Here is a 16,444-nt window from a genome sequence, read left to right as displayed (position 1 = left end):
CCTCTGCCAGTTCTTTTGAGTTCTGCAATCAAATAACATGAAAGGAGAAATGGCAAAGAAATATTTTCTTTTTTTCATGGATTTTAAGCTGGTGCGATCCACTTTATTTGCTTGGTAAAAACTAAAGATTTCAACTATCCAGATTTGAGAGCAGACAAGGTCTGTGGGACATTCCCACAGGCAGAAATCCCAGTGCCCATGGGATCTGTTCCCAGTGTCCATGGGATCTGTTCCTTTCCCAATGTCCATGAGATCTGTTCTTTACTAATGTCCATAGGATCTGTTCCCTTCCCAGTGTCCATGGGATCTGTTCCTTTCCCATAGGATCTGTTCCCTTCCCTGGCAATAGGTTGGTTATGAAGCTGTGAGCACCAATCCTGTTGAATATTTTGGAATTATTCCACCAAAAGAACAGGATTTTTTTTTTACCATGAAGGCTTTTTCCTTTTTGGAAAGGATGTTGACAATGTATTTATTGCTACATGGAGATGTAGAGGTGTATATATATTATATATAATTGTCTTAATCTCTTCCTTCCTCACTCTGGCCTTGCCTTCCCAGGACCTGGGTGTACTTCAGAGATTCAGGAGCTGTCATCACACGTTAAACAAAACCTGTCCAATCCAGTGTTGAATTTCTTGAACTGTTTACAGATCAGTGAAGTTTCACCAGTGTGTTTCACCCATCCTAAGCAGAGCAGTTTATGCTTCATGCAGGGCCCTGGTTGTTCTTCTCCAAACTCTACCAGAGAGGCCCTGGGTAACAAATCCTCTGGGTCTGAGCTGCCTTTGTAACTCTGCTTCATTCTCCCCTTCCACCCTGCAGTCCTTGCTGATAACCTGAAGTCCAACCCAGGAATCAAGTGGCAATATTTCAGCTCAGAAGAAGGGATTTTCACCGTGTTCCCAGCCCACAAGTTCCGGTGCAAAGGCAGCTACGAGCACCGCAGCAGGTAGGATTTGCCTCCTTCCCATTTCCTGGGAAAAGCATTCCCACTGCATTCCTCAGGCCCTCATTTCACTCACTGTTGTCCTTTGCCAAGCTGCCAACATTCATGAGTAGCTTCTAATGGAGTCCCTTGGGTTTTCTTAGGGCTCTTTTTTAAAGCACTACTTTTCACTTCTAAGGAGCTAAACTAAAATTCCAAACAGGTCCTCACCTCTCCCAAATTAAATCAGCTGTAAAAAGCAGTGACTTGGAAGTTGTAGGTCAGCCTGCAGGCAAAATCCAACTTATATTTGACTCATGCTTGACTCCTGTTAATGAAGCAGTGAACAGACATTCTGCTGATTTGGCAGGTGCCAAATCCTTCCCCTCCAGAGGGAGGGGAAGGATGAGAGACTGGGAAGGGCACATAGGTAGGAGCATTTTTCCCCAGGTTCAGGTGGCACATCATGGATAGCAGGGAAGCAGCAGTGAAAATTTCCTTCCACTAAAATAAAAAAGTAAAAATAAACCATCAGCTGGTGGCGGGGTTTCCTGCACAGGGATTTCTGTTCTCTGGACATGAAGGCAAAAATAAGGCCAGTATTTTTCCCTGCTTTTTCTGTCAGTACCATGGGATTGATGGGGGCTCGAGGGTGGGAAGGTGCAGTGGCTTTGATATCTCTGGTCACACATTAATTAATTGTACAAGTTAATCAGTCTGGGCAGGGGAAGCAGCAGCTCATCCAGGAACCTTTTGGGGACACTAAGGAGGGTTTGGTTTTCTGTCAGGGTTGAGCAATCAAAAGTTTACAGATGGTATCTTTGGAGTGCCATCAAAGCACAAAGTTCTGAGCTTGACTGAGTTTTCTGGGGCCTTGGAAAGGTGAGGTCTGAGGAGGTGAGACCTGGGGGTGCCCCAGTCCTGCTCAGAACTCCGACACTAAAACCATCAGTGGTTTAATCCAAATCACTTAGTCTGGGTCATAGTTCCTCCATGGCTACATAAGGAGTCTCTTTTTGCTAATATTTACTTCAGAGGGTAGTTTGGGTGAATTAATTAGTTAATGCTTCAGTGCTTTGAAGATCAAAGGCCCTGTTTCAGTTGCAGGTATTAATCCAGGGTCAAGCTGCAGGCAGTTTTACAGTTAAGAACTGATTTGTGCCAGTTGTTTACTGCAGTGCCTTGTGTCAAATCTTTTGCATTTCCTTTCCTTTTAATAAGATTTCTGTGTCTGCCTTTGATATAATGAAATTTAGACCCCAAAACTCTCACTTGACTGTAACTAGTTTGGTGTCTGGATTAAAGAGGAAGGAGAAACTTGCCATTTTATTTTAATCCTTCCTCCGTGCTGAGGATCCTCCTAATTTATTCCAGGTTGAAACCTTGGCGTGAGAGCTTGTGAACTCTTTCACACATCTCTCAATATCGAGCTGGATCTGAAAACACTTGCCTGAAAACAAGTTTTTTGGTGTTAGCACAGACACATGTCAGCACTGAGAGTCCCCATTGGTGTTAGCTCACTTCTGGGTGTAAAACTGGGCAGATCCAAGGGCTTGTGGAGCATGACCCAGGTGAGAGTCATCTCAGGGCACCCTGCCTTGGCCAGGAGCCTTCTTACAACAGCCCAAACACCCTGGGCTGATCAGCTCCCTGCAGCTGCACAGGTTTTTACTTGTCCTGGCCCCAGCACATCCCCATTGTTGCACCCAGTTCACGTGTGGGTGAAGTTCCCAGCAGCCAGGATTTACCAGGAGGCATTTCTTGCTTCATTCAAACCTTGCTGTGAACTGCTGCAGCAATCCCAAACTCTGCTGCTGTGTAAGCAACTGGGTTAAGTCCTGAAAACTCTCGATGTGACAGAGAGAGAACCACCTGGTTTAGGTTAAAAAATTCAGGAAGTGAGGGGCATTTCTGCATGCTCAGATTCTCAGCTGCCCTTTCCTGGAACAGGTTTTCACAAGGGGAAAAAATTCCTGTTACAATTCATTATTTCTTCTTGGCTGTTTGCTTGGGTATTCTAATTCCTGCCTATTTCCACCTGTGAGCATTCCAGTGGGGATGACAGGGTGCCTGATGATGATGATGATGGTGGTTTGGGTTTTGTCCTTCCTCAGGCCCGTCTACGTCTCCACCGTTCGCCCTCAGTCCAAGCACATCGTGGTCATCGTGGACCACGGGGCCTCTGTCACAGAGACACAGCTCCAGATTGCCAAGGATGCTGCCCAGGTGATCCTCAGCTCCATAGATGAGCACGACAAGGTGAGGTTTCTCCAGGCCAGGAGCAGCTTTCCCTGGATTTTCAGTTCTCACCCAAAGTGGTGTTTTCAGCCCAAGGAGCTCAGCAGATTTGGGGGCTGCCTCCGAGGGGTGGCAGAGCCTTGAGCTCACTCGTGGAACCTTTCTGCTGCAGGGGAAACATTTGGGGATCTCTAGGCTGGGAAAAAAGTGAAATCCCACTGATCTAAGGCAAAATCTTGTACCTGAGCAATCTTTAAAGGCTCTTCCATCTCAGCAGATATTTCAGTGGTGGTCAACAGGAAGAAGAACCATGCTCTAAACATGACTCCTTCTCACATTTTCAGCAGCTCATTTCACCTCTGAGCCTCTCTTTATGTCTTGTAAAAATGGAAATTATTTATTCTTGTGCAGTACTGGTGTGAGCTGAAGCATAATTAGTATTTGTAAGAGTCACAGATAATTATGGGACCAGCAAAGGGCTGAGAAATCTGGGTTTGATTTCTTGCTCTGTCACTGGTACTCATTTGACAGCGAGAAAGTCACTTAACCTGTAATTTTTTTTTCAGAACAGGCAACCATGCACTCATAAAGTGCTTCTGTAAAAGGTCTCCAGTTTGGTCTTTACTTTTAGTAACTATCTACTGGTGAGACCTTGATCAGTCTCTCTGCTTTGGTTTTCTTTTGTGAATAGGAAGAGTTTCAGTTAAATCAAATTGAAGAAAACTGATGATAATCTTTGCCTTATGTATTCTCATGAATAGTATGGGAAAACCACTTGTAACATGGTGCTTTTAGAGAGATTTAATATGGTAAAGTAATCTTACAGTTCAGCAGGATTAATAGCACTTAAATTCAAGTGTCAGAAGGGTTTGTGTTAATACAGAGAATACATTTAAGACACCTATTCCTTGGTCAGTAGCTCAGTGGTTATAAAACCTGTTACACAGGTAACTAATTACTGCTTAATTCTGTGGCAGTCTTGCCTCAGTCATGCTCCCTAATGAAGTTTGTCACTCAGGTAATGAGTCTGGTGTGTTAGATACCATTAAGGCATAGAGGTAACACTTGCATTAACTTATTCACAGGAAAAGCTGATGTCAGAGTCGCCTTGCTTTGACTGCAACATTAAAACAACAAAAAGCTTTGCTGGGAGCATTCCTTAGAGGGGTTGTTTATTTATTTTCCATTTCTCTGTGCACTCCACTTTTCTCTGGGCTCTGCAGGCTTTCCTGAAAATTTCCTGAAAATTCCCTGTCAGCTCCCCGTGGCCCACTCAGGCTCTGCCCAGAGCAGTGCATTGACCATTGTGAGGGAGCAGAGTGAGCCTGACTCTGCTGAGAAACAAAGACCAAAATCTCTTTTCCTTGAGCTCAGCATAATCCTTTTGAAATTTGACAGATTTATGCCTCAAGCGTTTCTTTTCCAAAAATCCAGTTTTAAACCCAGGAATCTCCTCCCTTGGCTTCTTGTTGTGTGTCTGGGTGTGTTAAGATGATGTAAAGATGTGTGTTGTGTTCTCCATGCAGGAGAGCAGGACTTCTGGATAACTAATTAAGCAGAAGCCCCTTTATTGTTTACATCAAGCTCTATTTATACATTCTAACACTACTGCACAAACAATCACACATTTCTTGATTGGTGCCTCTACCTTCTCCATGCTCTTTTCAGGATCTATGACTGGTTACAGTCCAGTGCTTTAAGGCCCTCCTTTATCTAGTTCTTGTGGTCTTGGCATCATGTTTCTCATCCTCTTCTTTCTTAATGTAGCACAATTGATGTCTTAGTAACCTTGAGAATCCCAGAGGGTTCTGATAAGAATTACAAAAAACGGTTTGGCTGGAGCACACTGTGGCCTAAGCTGTTTAAGCACATTTTTCCACCTCCAGGGGAGGCTGATCCCATGGGATCTCTTCCCCTTGGGATCTCTTCCCCCTGGAATCTCTTCCCCCTGGGATCTCTTTCCCCAGGATCCCTTCCCCATGGGATCCCTTCCCCATGGGATCCCTTCCCCATGGGATCTCTTTCCCCAGGATCCCTTCCCCTTGGGATCTCTTCCCCCTGGAATCTCTTTATCATGGGATCCCTTCCCCCTGGGATCTCTTCCCCCTGGAATCTCTTTCCCATGGGATCCCTTCCCCCTGGGATCCCTTCCCCATGGGATCCCTTCCCCATGGGATCTCTTCCCATGAGATCTCTTTCCCCTGGGATCTCTTCCCCATGAGTTCCCTTCCCCCTGGGATCTCTTTCCCCGGGATCCCTTCCCCATTGGATCCCTTCCCCCTGCGATCCCTTCTCCATGGGATCTCTTCCCCCTGGGATCTCTTTTCCCAGGATCCCTTCCCCCTGGGATCTCTTCCCCCTGGAATATCTTCCCCCTGGGATCTCTTTCCCCGGGATCCCTTCCCCATGGGATCCCTTCCCCATGGGATCTCTTCCCCCTGGGATCTCTTTCCCTGGGATCCCTTCCCCATGGGATCTCTTCCCCCTGGGATCTCTTCCCATGAGATCTCTTCCCCCTGGAATCTCTTCCCCCTGGGATCTCTTTCCCCGGGATCCCTTCCCCATGGGATCCCTTCCCCATGGGATCCCTTCCCCATGGGATCCCTTCCCCATGGGATCTCTTTCCCCTGGGATCTCTTCCCCATGGTTTCTCTTCCCCCTGGGATCTCTTTCCCCGGGATCCCTTCCCCCTGGGATCTCTTCCCATGGCTCTCTCCCCGGCAGATCTCGGTGCTGACGGTGGCGGACGCGGTGCGGACGTGCTCCCTGGACCAGTGCTACAAGACCTTCCTGTCGCCTGCCACCAGTGAGACCAAGAGGAAGATGTCCACCTTTGTCAGCAGCATCAAGGCGTCCGACAGCTCCACGCAGCACGCCCTGGGCTTCCAGAAGGCTTTCCAGCTCCTCCGGAACACCAACAACGGCACCAGGCTCCAAGGAAGTAAGCCAGCCTCTTGTGCAAGCCTGCTTATTGAAGGGCTTTGCAGTGTTTCCTTATTTCACATTCTCACTTTGGCAGAGGCCAAGGGAGTGGGGTGTGTTGAATAGGAACAAAAACGTGCTCCATGCCCTGTTTCTGTTTTAAGGGCTGCAGTCCACGTGAGGGGCTGTGTGATGTGTCCAGTCCCTTCTCATTTGTGTCACTTGCTGCCTTGCCTTTCTTTTGAACAGAAAGAGGAGAGTGCAGGATTGATCTGTGTGAGAGCTGAGTTATTTCCCCAATCTCTATAGGGGGGCAGGGGGCCTTTCCAGGAAAATTGCAGCTTCTGCAGGTTCATTTAGTGAGTGCTGGATATTTGCATATGGATGATGTGCCTTACTGGAATCCTGGGGAAATGGCCCTTGCTTCCCAGGGAAATGAGGTTTTGAGAATATCGATTATGGGTGATATTTTTTGGAACACAAAGCTGTCCTGGCTAAATTTTCCTTCATCTCAGAATAACCCCACTGAACTCTGTGTATTCATTATGAGCTTTATCCTTCCCCTTCCCAAGATTGGGGTTTTTCTGGGTGTTTTTTGTAGTGAGGTTGTGATGGAAAACATGAAAAGATGGATGTGAAATTGAGTGGCAGATTTGCTTGCCAGGGAGCCGTGGAAGGCAAATCCTGTGCTCTGGGTGCTCCTTGGATTTGAGTAACACCAGCAGTGCCAGGGCAGGTTGGAGGGAGCAGCCCATGTCCATTGGGATACTCGGATTATGTAACTCAATTCCCACAGCCTGGCCCTGTGCCTGCTCCAGTGAGAGCAGAGCCTTCAGTGTCCCAAAGGGCACCAGCTCAGAGGCTGTGCAGAGCCAGGGAGAGAGGAAAAGTCCAGGAATTGAAGTGCTTTGGAAAGAATGAGGAAATACCCTCTCATTCCACGTGACTTTCCTTGCATTTATGGAATAGTGCTTCTGCTACCAAAGGTTCAGCCAATCCCTGAGCTTCAGGCCATTGGCACAGGGAGATTTTGGGGGGTTGGAGAAAGGATCAGGTTGGCAAGGGCAGGATTTTACCATCCTCTGGCAAAATGATGATAGGGGAACAGCTCCAGCAAATACAAAACGAACAGTGCAGTGCTGCTGCAGCTGGCTGGGATAAGATGCATTTGTCATCAGGACTTATTCCAAGAACATCAGCTGAGGAGTCTTGGAGCATCTTCCTGTTATTCCCCATTCCTGGAAGTGTCCAAGGCCAGTTTGGACAGAGCTTGGAGCACCCTGGGATAGTGGGAGGTGTCTCTGCCCATGGCAGGGGTGGGATGAGATGGCTTTAAGGTCCCTCCCAACCCAAACCATTCCAGGATTCCATGTTTTCATGTTTGGCACTGTTTTATATTAGGATTGGAAGTTTTGGCATATTCATACTTCACTAGGTTTCATATCAAACAACTATTTTGGGGCACAAGCACAGAAAGTTAAAATGCAAATGCTTTGCATTTAGGTTTTCTCTACATGTGGAAGATCGTGAAGATCTAATGTGTTTATAGCAAATTTCAGAATTCCTGGCGTGAGGCACAATAGGTTTGAGAAGAGGATGTTTATAAAACATGTCTCGTTTTCTTGTAAATAATCTTTTCATCTTTTAAAAAAAGAAAAACAAACCCAGCAAAAAAAAAAAAATCCTTCATTTCACTGTTAATTTTCTAACATCCTGTTCCCAGAGAACAATGTCTGGGTGTGTCAGGGAAGTTGTTGAGATACAGCTTCAATCCCAAATTCACACTGGCAAAGCCAGAAGGGAACTGCTGGTGTGAGATGGGAGAACTGTGCTGTTAAACACATCTGGATTTTCTGCTTCGGGTCCTACTGCAGTCCTGCTCAGCAGCTCCTCATTCCAAAGGGTGACAAAATGCTCCAAAAGCTGCTTGCTCTGGTCCCTCACGCAGATTTAGGACTGGCTCTTGTTACTCCATTGAGGTTGCAGCACCGTGCCTGGCTGCAGATAAAATATCTCTGCTGTAGCCTAGGAAACACAGCAACAATTTACCTTAAACTCCACCCAAAGCTGCTTCAAATACCTGGCTTTGCTTCTTTTCCTACTTTTAGCCCTTACACAAAACTAAGGTAGAAATTTCCCCAAAATAACAGCACCTCCTGTTTGTGTCAAAATCTGGTTCTGGCTGAATTCTGGTCAAGCCACGAGGACAAAATGTGCAAGTCAAAGCATTGATACCTATTTAATAAATCAGTACAGCAAATGCACCGAAAATCCAGGTGAAACAAGAAAGTTGGGACGTGACCACATCAGCCCAGTGCATGGATTTCCTGTGGGTGATCCCAATCCATGTGTTCATTATAAACACAAACCACTCTCAGTACTGAGATAAATGTGATGGAGCAGGTTGGGGAGTCAGCACAGAGCTGTGAATTGTCTTCAAAGGCTTTGGGGCAGGACTTTGGCCAGGAACATCCTCAGCCTGAGAAACATGTTCCAGGGAAAGTGTGAGGGGCCAGGTCACATTCCCAAGCTTTCTGCTCTGCCCTGCTCCATGGGAAGCTCTGTGCAGCTCCATGCCTTAGGATTGCAGGGTGGAAGGAGAGCAGAGGGGCAGGAGATGAAAAGTGCAGGTTTTGACTTTGTGGAGCCTTTTCCATGGAATTGGAGGCAGCTGCTCCAGGTGCTGGATCTGTGTGCTCCTGCCTGGAGGCAGACAAGCTCCTCACCTGGAGGTGAGAAGGATCCAGGGAGACCTTGGTGCCTAAAGGGATCCAGGAGAGCTGGAGAGGGACAAGGGATGGAGGGACAGGACACAGGGAATGGCTCCCACTTCCAGAGGGCAGGGATGGGTGGGATACTGAGAATTAGGAATTGTTCCCTGGGAGGGTGGGCAGCCCTGGCACAGGTGCCCAGAGCAGCTGTGGCTGCCCCTGGATCCCTAGCACTGCCCAAGGACACTTGGACAGGGCTTGAATCAACCTGGGGTGGTGGAAGGTGGGACTGGATGGGATTTAGGGTCCCTTACATCCCATCCATCCCATGACTCCAAAGCCAGGAGGTGCCTGTGGGGTTTGCTCGGGAGAGCAAGCCCCAGTGCTCCTGGGTGGCCGACAGGCACCAAACCAAACACAAGTTCGGGGGTGCCAAGAGTGAAACTTGAACACCAAAGGCTGGGATCCATGTGGCTGCAGTGTGTTCATCCCCTGGAGGTGCTGTGGATCCCTGGGAGAAGCTGCTGTGAGCAGATTTCAGGGCTCTCAGCACGGGAGTTAAAAACCTGATGCACTCTGTGCTGTGTGTGTGATTGTCTTTCAGATACTGACATGGTCATCATTTATCTCTCGGCTGGGATCACATCAAAAGAGTCCTCAGAAGATGATAAAAAAGCCACTCTGCGTGTCATCAACGAAGAAAACAGCTTCCTCAATAACTCAGTGATGATCCTCACTTATGCCCTCATGAATGGTGAGAGATGCTTGTGATTTCCAGGCCATAAAATTCCCTTTCCTGGCACAGCCCAGCTTGTTTATTAAACTCATTCCAGGGTAATTCCAGGCCTTACTGGGAGCAGTTTGTTCATGGATTTTGGCACGTTTAATCCAGAAGCTGCATCCAGATGTTGTTACTTCAGTGTTTGTAGCTGTGCCACTCTATCCTTGTGTATCCCAGTGCAGCTGCAGGGATATAAAATATTGTGGCCTGGATTCTACAGACTGAGTTAAATTGGTTAATTATTGCAACTGCAAAGCTTCCTGGGGGATTTCAGGGGCAGCAGACTGGGACTAAGAGTGAATTCATCAGCAAGGGAAGGTGAATGGGAGATCAAACCAAGTCTGAAATGCTTTGATAACCTGGGAGCCAACCTGAGAGTTAAGTTAAACATGAAGATCACCCACCCATTTTCCAAAGAAGTATTTTCAGCCTGAAGACAGTTTGTTGTGTTACTGCAAATAGCCAAGGAGATGAATGCTTAACCCAATGTATGATTTGGTTGTAAATTTAAATACTCATTTGAGACTGGGGCGGGCAAAAGGCTTTGATTTGCGTGCAGGAGTTGAGGCTGGGTCTTGAGTGAAGTGTGAAACTGGAATGATTCAGCTGGAGAACAAAGGCTGTTATCTCCAGGGCTGAGGAGTCGCTCCTGGTCCTGCCTGTGGGCGAGCCACCGGTGGAGAACAAAGAGCTGTCCTGTGGATTTATGGGGCACACAGCTCTTTGCTCCAAGGGCTTTGTTTAAAGAGGGGATGTGAACAGCAGGGCAAATCTTTCGCACTGTGCTACAGCAGGAGAGAGGCAATATCTGTACATTTGGTGTTAGTAATCAATTTTCCTCAAACCGATCTTTAAGCACTTAAGTAAGAATATAGAATTTTCAGTGCTGTGATACAGAGTATGGATCTGGAGCAGGGTGCAGAAGCCTGGATGGAAATGAAGCTTGTTTGACCTGTTGGCTTGTGTTTTGTGCCCCTGCTGCGTGGCAGAGGGGGTGACAGGGCTGAAGGAGCTGGCTTTCCTGCGGGACCTGGCGGAGCAGAACTCGGCCAAGTACGGCGTGCCCGACCGCAGCGCCCTGCCCGTCACCAAGGGCAGCATGATGGTCCTCAACCAGCTCAGCAACCTGGAGACCACCGTGGGCAGGTTCTACACCAACCTGCCCAACAGGATGATTGATGAGGCCGTGTTCAGCCTGCCCTTCTCGGATGAGATGGGGGATGGTGAGTGCTGGCCTCGGGTTTGGGTGGAAAACCATCCGAGATCAGGTTCTCTTTGCTGTCCTGTCCCCAGATACCCTGCCATCCTGTGTTCTAGTTGAGATGGAGACAATGCAAATACACTGCATTTTCACAAGGCTTCAATCTGTTTTTACTCTAGCATGAACGCTTTTTATACATTCTTACAAAACTCAGAAGTTTGCACTTTACTCATTGGTCACAAGACAAACAAAGTGCTCATTGGAAAGGGCAGTTGCAGGTTTCTCTTATTTATCCTTCTTTCTTCCTTGGTTTCTGTGTCAATGACCTTGGTAGGAAATCCTTTCAGGGCTGAACATGGATCCTGTTATCAAACGTGGATCCTGTTATCAAACATGGATCCTGTTATCAGACATGGATCCTGATATCAAACATGGATCCTCATATCAAACATGGATCCTCATATCAAACATGGATCCTCATATCAAACATGGATCCTCTTATCAAACATGGATCCTGTTATCAAACATGGATCCTCTTATCAAGCTTTTCTCTGGCACACAGAAGTCACTGTAAAACCTCTTCCACAATCCTACAAGATTTTGGTTCTAGGTGTGTTTCCAAAGCCTTTTTGTCTGTAGCATTTGCATCTGCAGATGGTTTAGTTGTGAATAAACTGGTAACAAGACATGGAGTGGACAGATTTAGTTTGGATTCTTGTGGTGAAATTTGTTCCTGTGTATGAGGACATACCCAACATCCATCATTTAATCTGTGGAGAGAAATTCTTTGTACTGGAGGGATACAGGTTGGGATGGTATCCATGTCAGCCCTGTGTAAGAGCAGGATAAAAGCAGCCTTGCAAATGGCACAAGGAGAGATTGGTAATTATTAATTAATTTCCCAAGCTGGCTGCCCTCAGCCCTTCTTTGGCTTCAGCACACCTGGACAGTTCTGAGACCCAAACTGAATTTCCTGAGGAAATCTGAGGCTGAGCTTTTGCTCCTTCCTGCATTCCCTCCCCCAGTGATTAAACTCTGTCCTTGCTCTCTCCCAAAGCCATATCCAAGGGAAAAAGGGAGCAAGAGAGGATTGGGAATGGTGCAATAGATGGGTTTGTCTTACATGGATATCAGAGTGTACTTGAAGGCTTGTGCATGCAAATGAATTTTATACTGGGGTGAGGGATGAGCTGCTGAGTTGCCAAGTTCAGAAAATAGGAGTAAGAAGATGTTGCAGAGTTCTCACCTCAGGGATGAGATCAGTCCCAAAGTGTTGGGTAATTATGGATATGATTCCCAGCACAGTGGCAATACTGGGATTTAGTTAAGCAGAGATTTAATATTCTGATTACGCATTAGGTGGGAAACAGCTCATCCCAACTGTTGCTTTAGAAGGACAAAGTAATTTCCTTCCTCTTCCATCCTATTTATAGGAATTATTCTACAGGAATAGGATATAGGAATAAATATCCTATTTATAGGAATTAATCCTTAAATTCTGTTAAAGGAAGAGAATACCCTGTTGGCTTTTCACACAAATTTATATCTATAAGGAATCCACTTGGAGACTAATAAATTGATGAATATACTTCAGGCCACTATCAGGAATACAGATTAATTAGGGAGAATGGCTGACAACAGCCAGACACAACAGAAACCCTGCTGAGCCTCCCTGGCCACATTCCAGCATGGAATAGATACAAAATTTAATTGTCTAACATTTCAAAATGCTCCGTTTCCTCTCCAAATAATGAACCAGACGATTTTTCTGATGGTTCTGTGGTGTTTCTCTCCCTCCAAGGCCTGATAATGACTGTCAGTAAACCCTGTTACTTTGGGAACCTCCTGCTGGGAATTGTTGGAGTAGATGTCAACCTTGCCTATATCTTGGAAGATGTCACCTATTACCAGGACTCCTTGGGATCCTACACATTCCTCATTGATAATAAAGGTAATTTTGACTCAGATCATCTCCTCTAGTCCCACTGAGCTCGTGAACCATCAATTCTGAATTCTCACATTTCTGAGTAATGAATGATAGTATTTATTAAAAGTTTAATTGCATTTTGTTGGTTAGTTCTACCTGAATGTTGCTGTAGATTTTAGTAGATTCATGACTTGAAATTTCTGTCCTGGAGTTCTGATTTGTAAACTCTGGCTGTGGGGATTTCCTACACCTGTGGCATCCAAGGTTTTTTGGGAAAGAGGGAAAACTGGTGTTAATGTGTATGTCCAGCTCTTTCCCTCTGATCCAGCTTACTTTACTGATGAATTTTTCAAGCTGGTTTTCATTTGCAGCCCCTTTGATGATGAGATTGTTTGGTCACTGCCATCTTTGCCAAAAGTCAATGTAATTCCTGCATATTCATTTTTCCCCTTAAAATACCTCCCCTAGGCTCAGTTGTGTAATGCATTCCACATTTGGGGCTGTGTGTTTGTTTTTTAGGATACACTCTGATGCACCCCTCCCTGACCAGGCCCTACCTGCTGTCTGAGCCTCCTCTCCACACAGACATCATCCACTACGAGAACATCCCCAAATTCGAGCTGGTGCGCCAGAACATCCTCAGGTAATCAACTCCCAAATGAGCAACACTGGGAGGAATTCTAGAGGAATTTTAAGATTATACAAGGTAAAATTCCTTTTCCTACGATATCTGGATACTTGGATGGATTTTTTCCCCATTAACAATTCTGGTTTGATTTTTTTCTCCTGTTTTTTTTTCAATTGTCATTTTTTATATACCATTTTTCAGCTGATCTGGGGAGTGTTCCTTCTAATCTCTCTCTGCCCTGTCAGGAAGATTTCCCACTCTTTGGTCTGGGTTTTTCTTTATCCTTTGCCTATTCTGAGAATTTTTAAGCTCAAAATGTGAGGGTACATAAGTGCATTTGAAGCACGCACATGCTTTCCTTCACCAAGCACAAATAACAGTTAATTCCTTCAATTCTTATGATAATTATATAAACACACAATGGGAGGATTTTGCTGAAGTCCTAATTTTGCTCAGTGTTTAATAAACTGCTGGATGCTTTATCTGCCACTGCAGCATTCCCTTGGGCAGCCAGATCATCACAGTTCCTGTGAACTCCTCGCTGTCCTGGCACGTCAACAAGCTGAGGGAAATTGGGAAAGAAGCCTACAATGTCAGCTATGCCTGGAAAATGGTGAGGACAACAAGTGTGGGGTGGCACAGGGGGAATTCATGGCTCTGCTGCTGTCCCTCCTTCAGTCTGGGAATATCTGATCACTAATCTCAACCCAGGGGTTAAAATAGAATCTGAGGTTAAACATAATCCAAGTGAATTCATTCCCAAGTAAACTGTGATGCCAGCAAGAATTGGTTGCTTTGTGCCAACAAACTCAAGAAGGTACTTGTAGGTAATTTCACAGTATTAAGTTAAATCCAACCTAAAGGATTAAGCTGAGCAGTTTTAAGAGATTAAATCTGTCATTGTTTAACAGAAATTCACACAGGAAGGTGTCTGGAGTTGATTTTCTAAGATTGTAACACTGCATTTAATACCAAACTCCCTTTGCAGAGCAGCTGGGACACTCCAAGATTTGCTGGTCTGGTGTAATTTAGAGTCCTTAAAATACCCAAACCAGTAAAACATGTGGCATATGCAACACATAATTAAGAGTGGAAATAATAAAATCTTGCAGTTGAGAGTTAATTTGTCTGTACTTTCCATAAAGATAACACCAGTTTGTGTCCAGTAACTGGAAACCTACAGCCTCTCCTCTGTTAATGACAAAAAATATCCATGAAATACTGTTAGAATTAGAAATTATTGCTAACTGAGCAACAAAATGAAAGTCTTGTTTGGTTTTCAGAAAAAAAAAATTAACAGTATTTTTATTTTCTGTGTTAACTGTGGCAAAGTGGTTTTTGTAGAACTCAGTGGCTCCAACACACACGGAAATTCTGTTCATCCCTCACATTTTGGCTCTGTTTGGTGTTTTGCAGGTGCAGGACACATCCTTCATCCTGTGTGTGGTGGTGATCCAGCCAGAAATTCCCGTGAAGCAGCTGAAGAACCTCAACACGGTGCCCAGCAGCAAGCTGCTGTACCACAGGCTGGACCTGCTGGGCCAGCCCAACGCCTGCCTGCACTTCAAGCAGCTGGCCACCCTGGGTGAGGACCTGTGCCAGCCTGGCCTGGCCACCCCGGGGGCTCAGGAGCACCCAGCTGGGAAAATCCTCTGGGATCCAGTCCCAGCTGTGCCCAACCCCCAGAGCACTGAGTGCCACCTCCAGGGATGGGCACTCCCACCCTCCCTGGGCAGTTCAATGCCTGGCCACCCTTCCCATGGGGAAATTCCTGCTGGTGTCCAGCCTGAGCCTCTCCTGGCACTGTCACACCTCCTGTGTGTTTCTGTAGAGTGTGGCAGCTCAAAGTAAAGCTCTTCTCACAAAACATGGGAGATACTCTTCCCTTGATAAGCTTTTATTTCCAACTCTGATTTTCGGATCAGCTTTTACCTTCTTACACAGCTCTCCTTGGTCACAGTGACCTGCTCAGTGCTGGGCTCTTCCAGAGTCACAGCAGAGCCTGAGCTGGATCCCACAGGGATCATCCAGCCCAGCTCTGGAGGGAAGGGCTCACCTAGGGACTGAATCCATAATTTTGTTACCATCAGCACCTGGTTTTAACCAACAAATTCGCTTCTTGCAGGATGAATGAGTGGGGCTGCTGGGCAGAGTAGGAGATGAATGCCCTGGGAGTCAGTGCAGTGGGAGCTGTGGAGGTGGAGGTGTCTCTCCACTGTCCTCTCCTGGCTCTAAAGCACCTCCCTGAGCAGCAGCAGAGCAGGATGAAGTCCCAGCCAGTTGAGCAGGACCCTGCTGCTCTTTTGGATTCATGGCAGTTTTTCACTGCCAGAAGCTCTGAATACCTTCAGAGGGAGAAGTTAAACCTGTTGGGGAGAAGGAAAACTTCAGTGCTCTGATGGTTTCCTCACCTGCTTCAAAACTCTCAGGTTTTGATAGGCTGAAGTGGTTCTGCTCTTCCTGACTGATTTCAAACATTGCTGGGAAAAAGGGAGAATCTCCAAGGCAGCTCCAGTGTCTGGGAAGGATGGAGAACTTAAAACCCAGAAATACCCCAAGAAAAGAGGGGTTTTACATAAACATCCTACACTGCAAGCTGTCATATTTAGGTATAATCTTGGGAGGTCCCCAAAATCTGTACTATAAGAAGTTCTGAATTAAATACTTCTGCTTGTAGCAGGCTTTGATGGTCTCATGGTGGATTAGTGGCACAGTTGTGAGATTTTTCTCAGCTCTTTGGAGCCCTGCAAAATAACTCAGTGAGATCAGACTGGAGGAGGGACCTGACAAACCTGTGGAAATTGCTTTGCCAGTTGTTTCAAACACAGAGATTTCTTGGTTTTTGTTCAATGTGGTGCCTAATCTTGATTATCTTATATCCAGAAAGATAAAAATGGAGAATATCCCAAAAATGCAGTACTAAGCCGTCAAGTGGAAAAACTTCATGCAAAGCAAAATCAGAATATTTGCTCTGGGAAGCAGATGAAGGGCTGGAGTAGAAGTTTGGAAGTGGGGACTGCAGCACATGTGGGGATGTGTTTGAGAGGAATGTGACTAAAAGCAGAACACTTCACATACTGCACTGCGGTTTTTCCTCTGGAGACCATT

At 46.1% G+C, this 16,444-nt stretch overlaps 1 protein-coding gene across 2 annotated transcripts in view; it reads left to right on the top strand.

Moving 5' to 3' along the window:
- CACHD1 (cache domain containing 1) overlaps window positions 1-16,444 on the top strand; it is an 89,294-nt gene that overhangs the window by 53,159 nt on the left and 19,691 nt on the right. For both annotated transcript variants that reach the window (XM_031505476.3, XM_085586129.1), the window contains exons 5-13: window positions 826-952; window positions 3,043-3,187; window positions 5,891-6,107; window positions 9,404-9,553; window positions 10,570-10,803; window positions 12,583-12,732; window positions 13,228-13,351; window positions 13,832-13,949; window positions 14,753-14,921. In XM_031505476.3, coding sequence (XP_031361336.2) covers window positions 826-952; window positions 3,043-3,187; window positions 5,891-6,107; window positions 9,404-9,553; window positions 10,570-10,803; window positions 12,583-12,732; window positions 13,228-13,351; window positions 13,832-13,949; window positions 14,753-14,921 — 1,434 coding nt within the window. The remainder of the gene's footprint in view (window positions 1-825; window positions 953-3,042; window positions 3,188-5,890; window positions 6,108-9,403; window positions 9,554-10,569; window positions 10,804-12,582; window positions 12,733-13,227; window positions 13,352-13,831; window positions 13,950-14,752; window positions 14,922-16,444) is intronic.

The sequence above is a fragment of the Lonchura striata genome, chromosome 8 (assembly GCF_050655825.1).
Source record: "Lonchura striata isolate lonStrDom1 chromosome 8, ASM5065582v1, whole genome shotgun sequence".
NCBI classification, from domain to species: Eukaryota; Metazoa; Chordata; class Aves; order Passeriformes; family Estrildidae; genus Lonchura; species Lonchura striata.
Note: the sequence above shows the minus strand (reverse complement) of the source record. Positions and strands in the feature narration are given on the sequence as shown.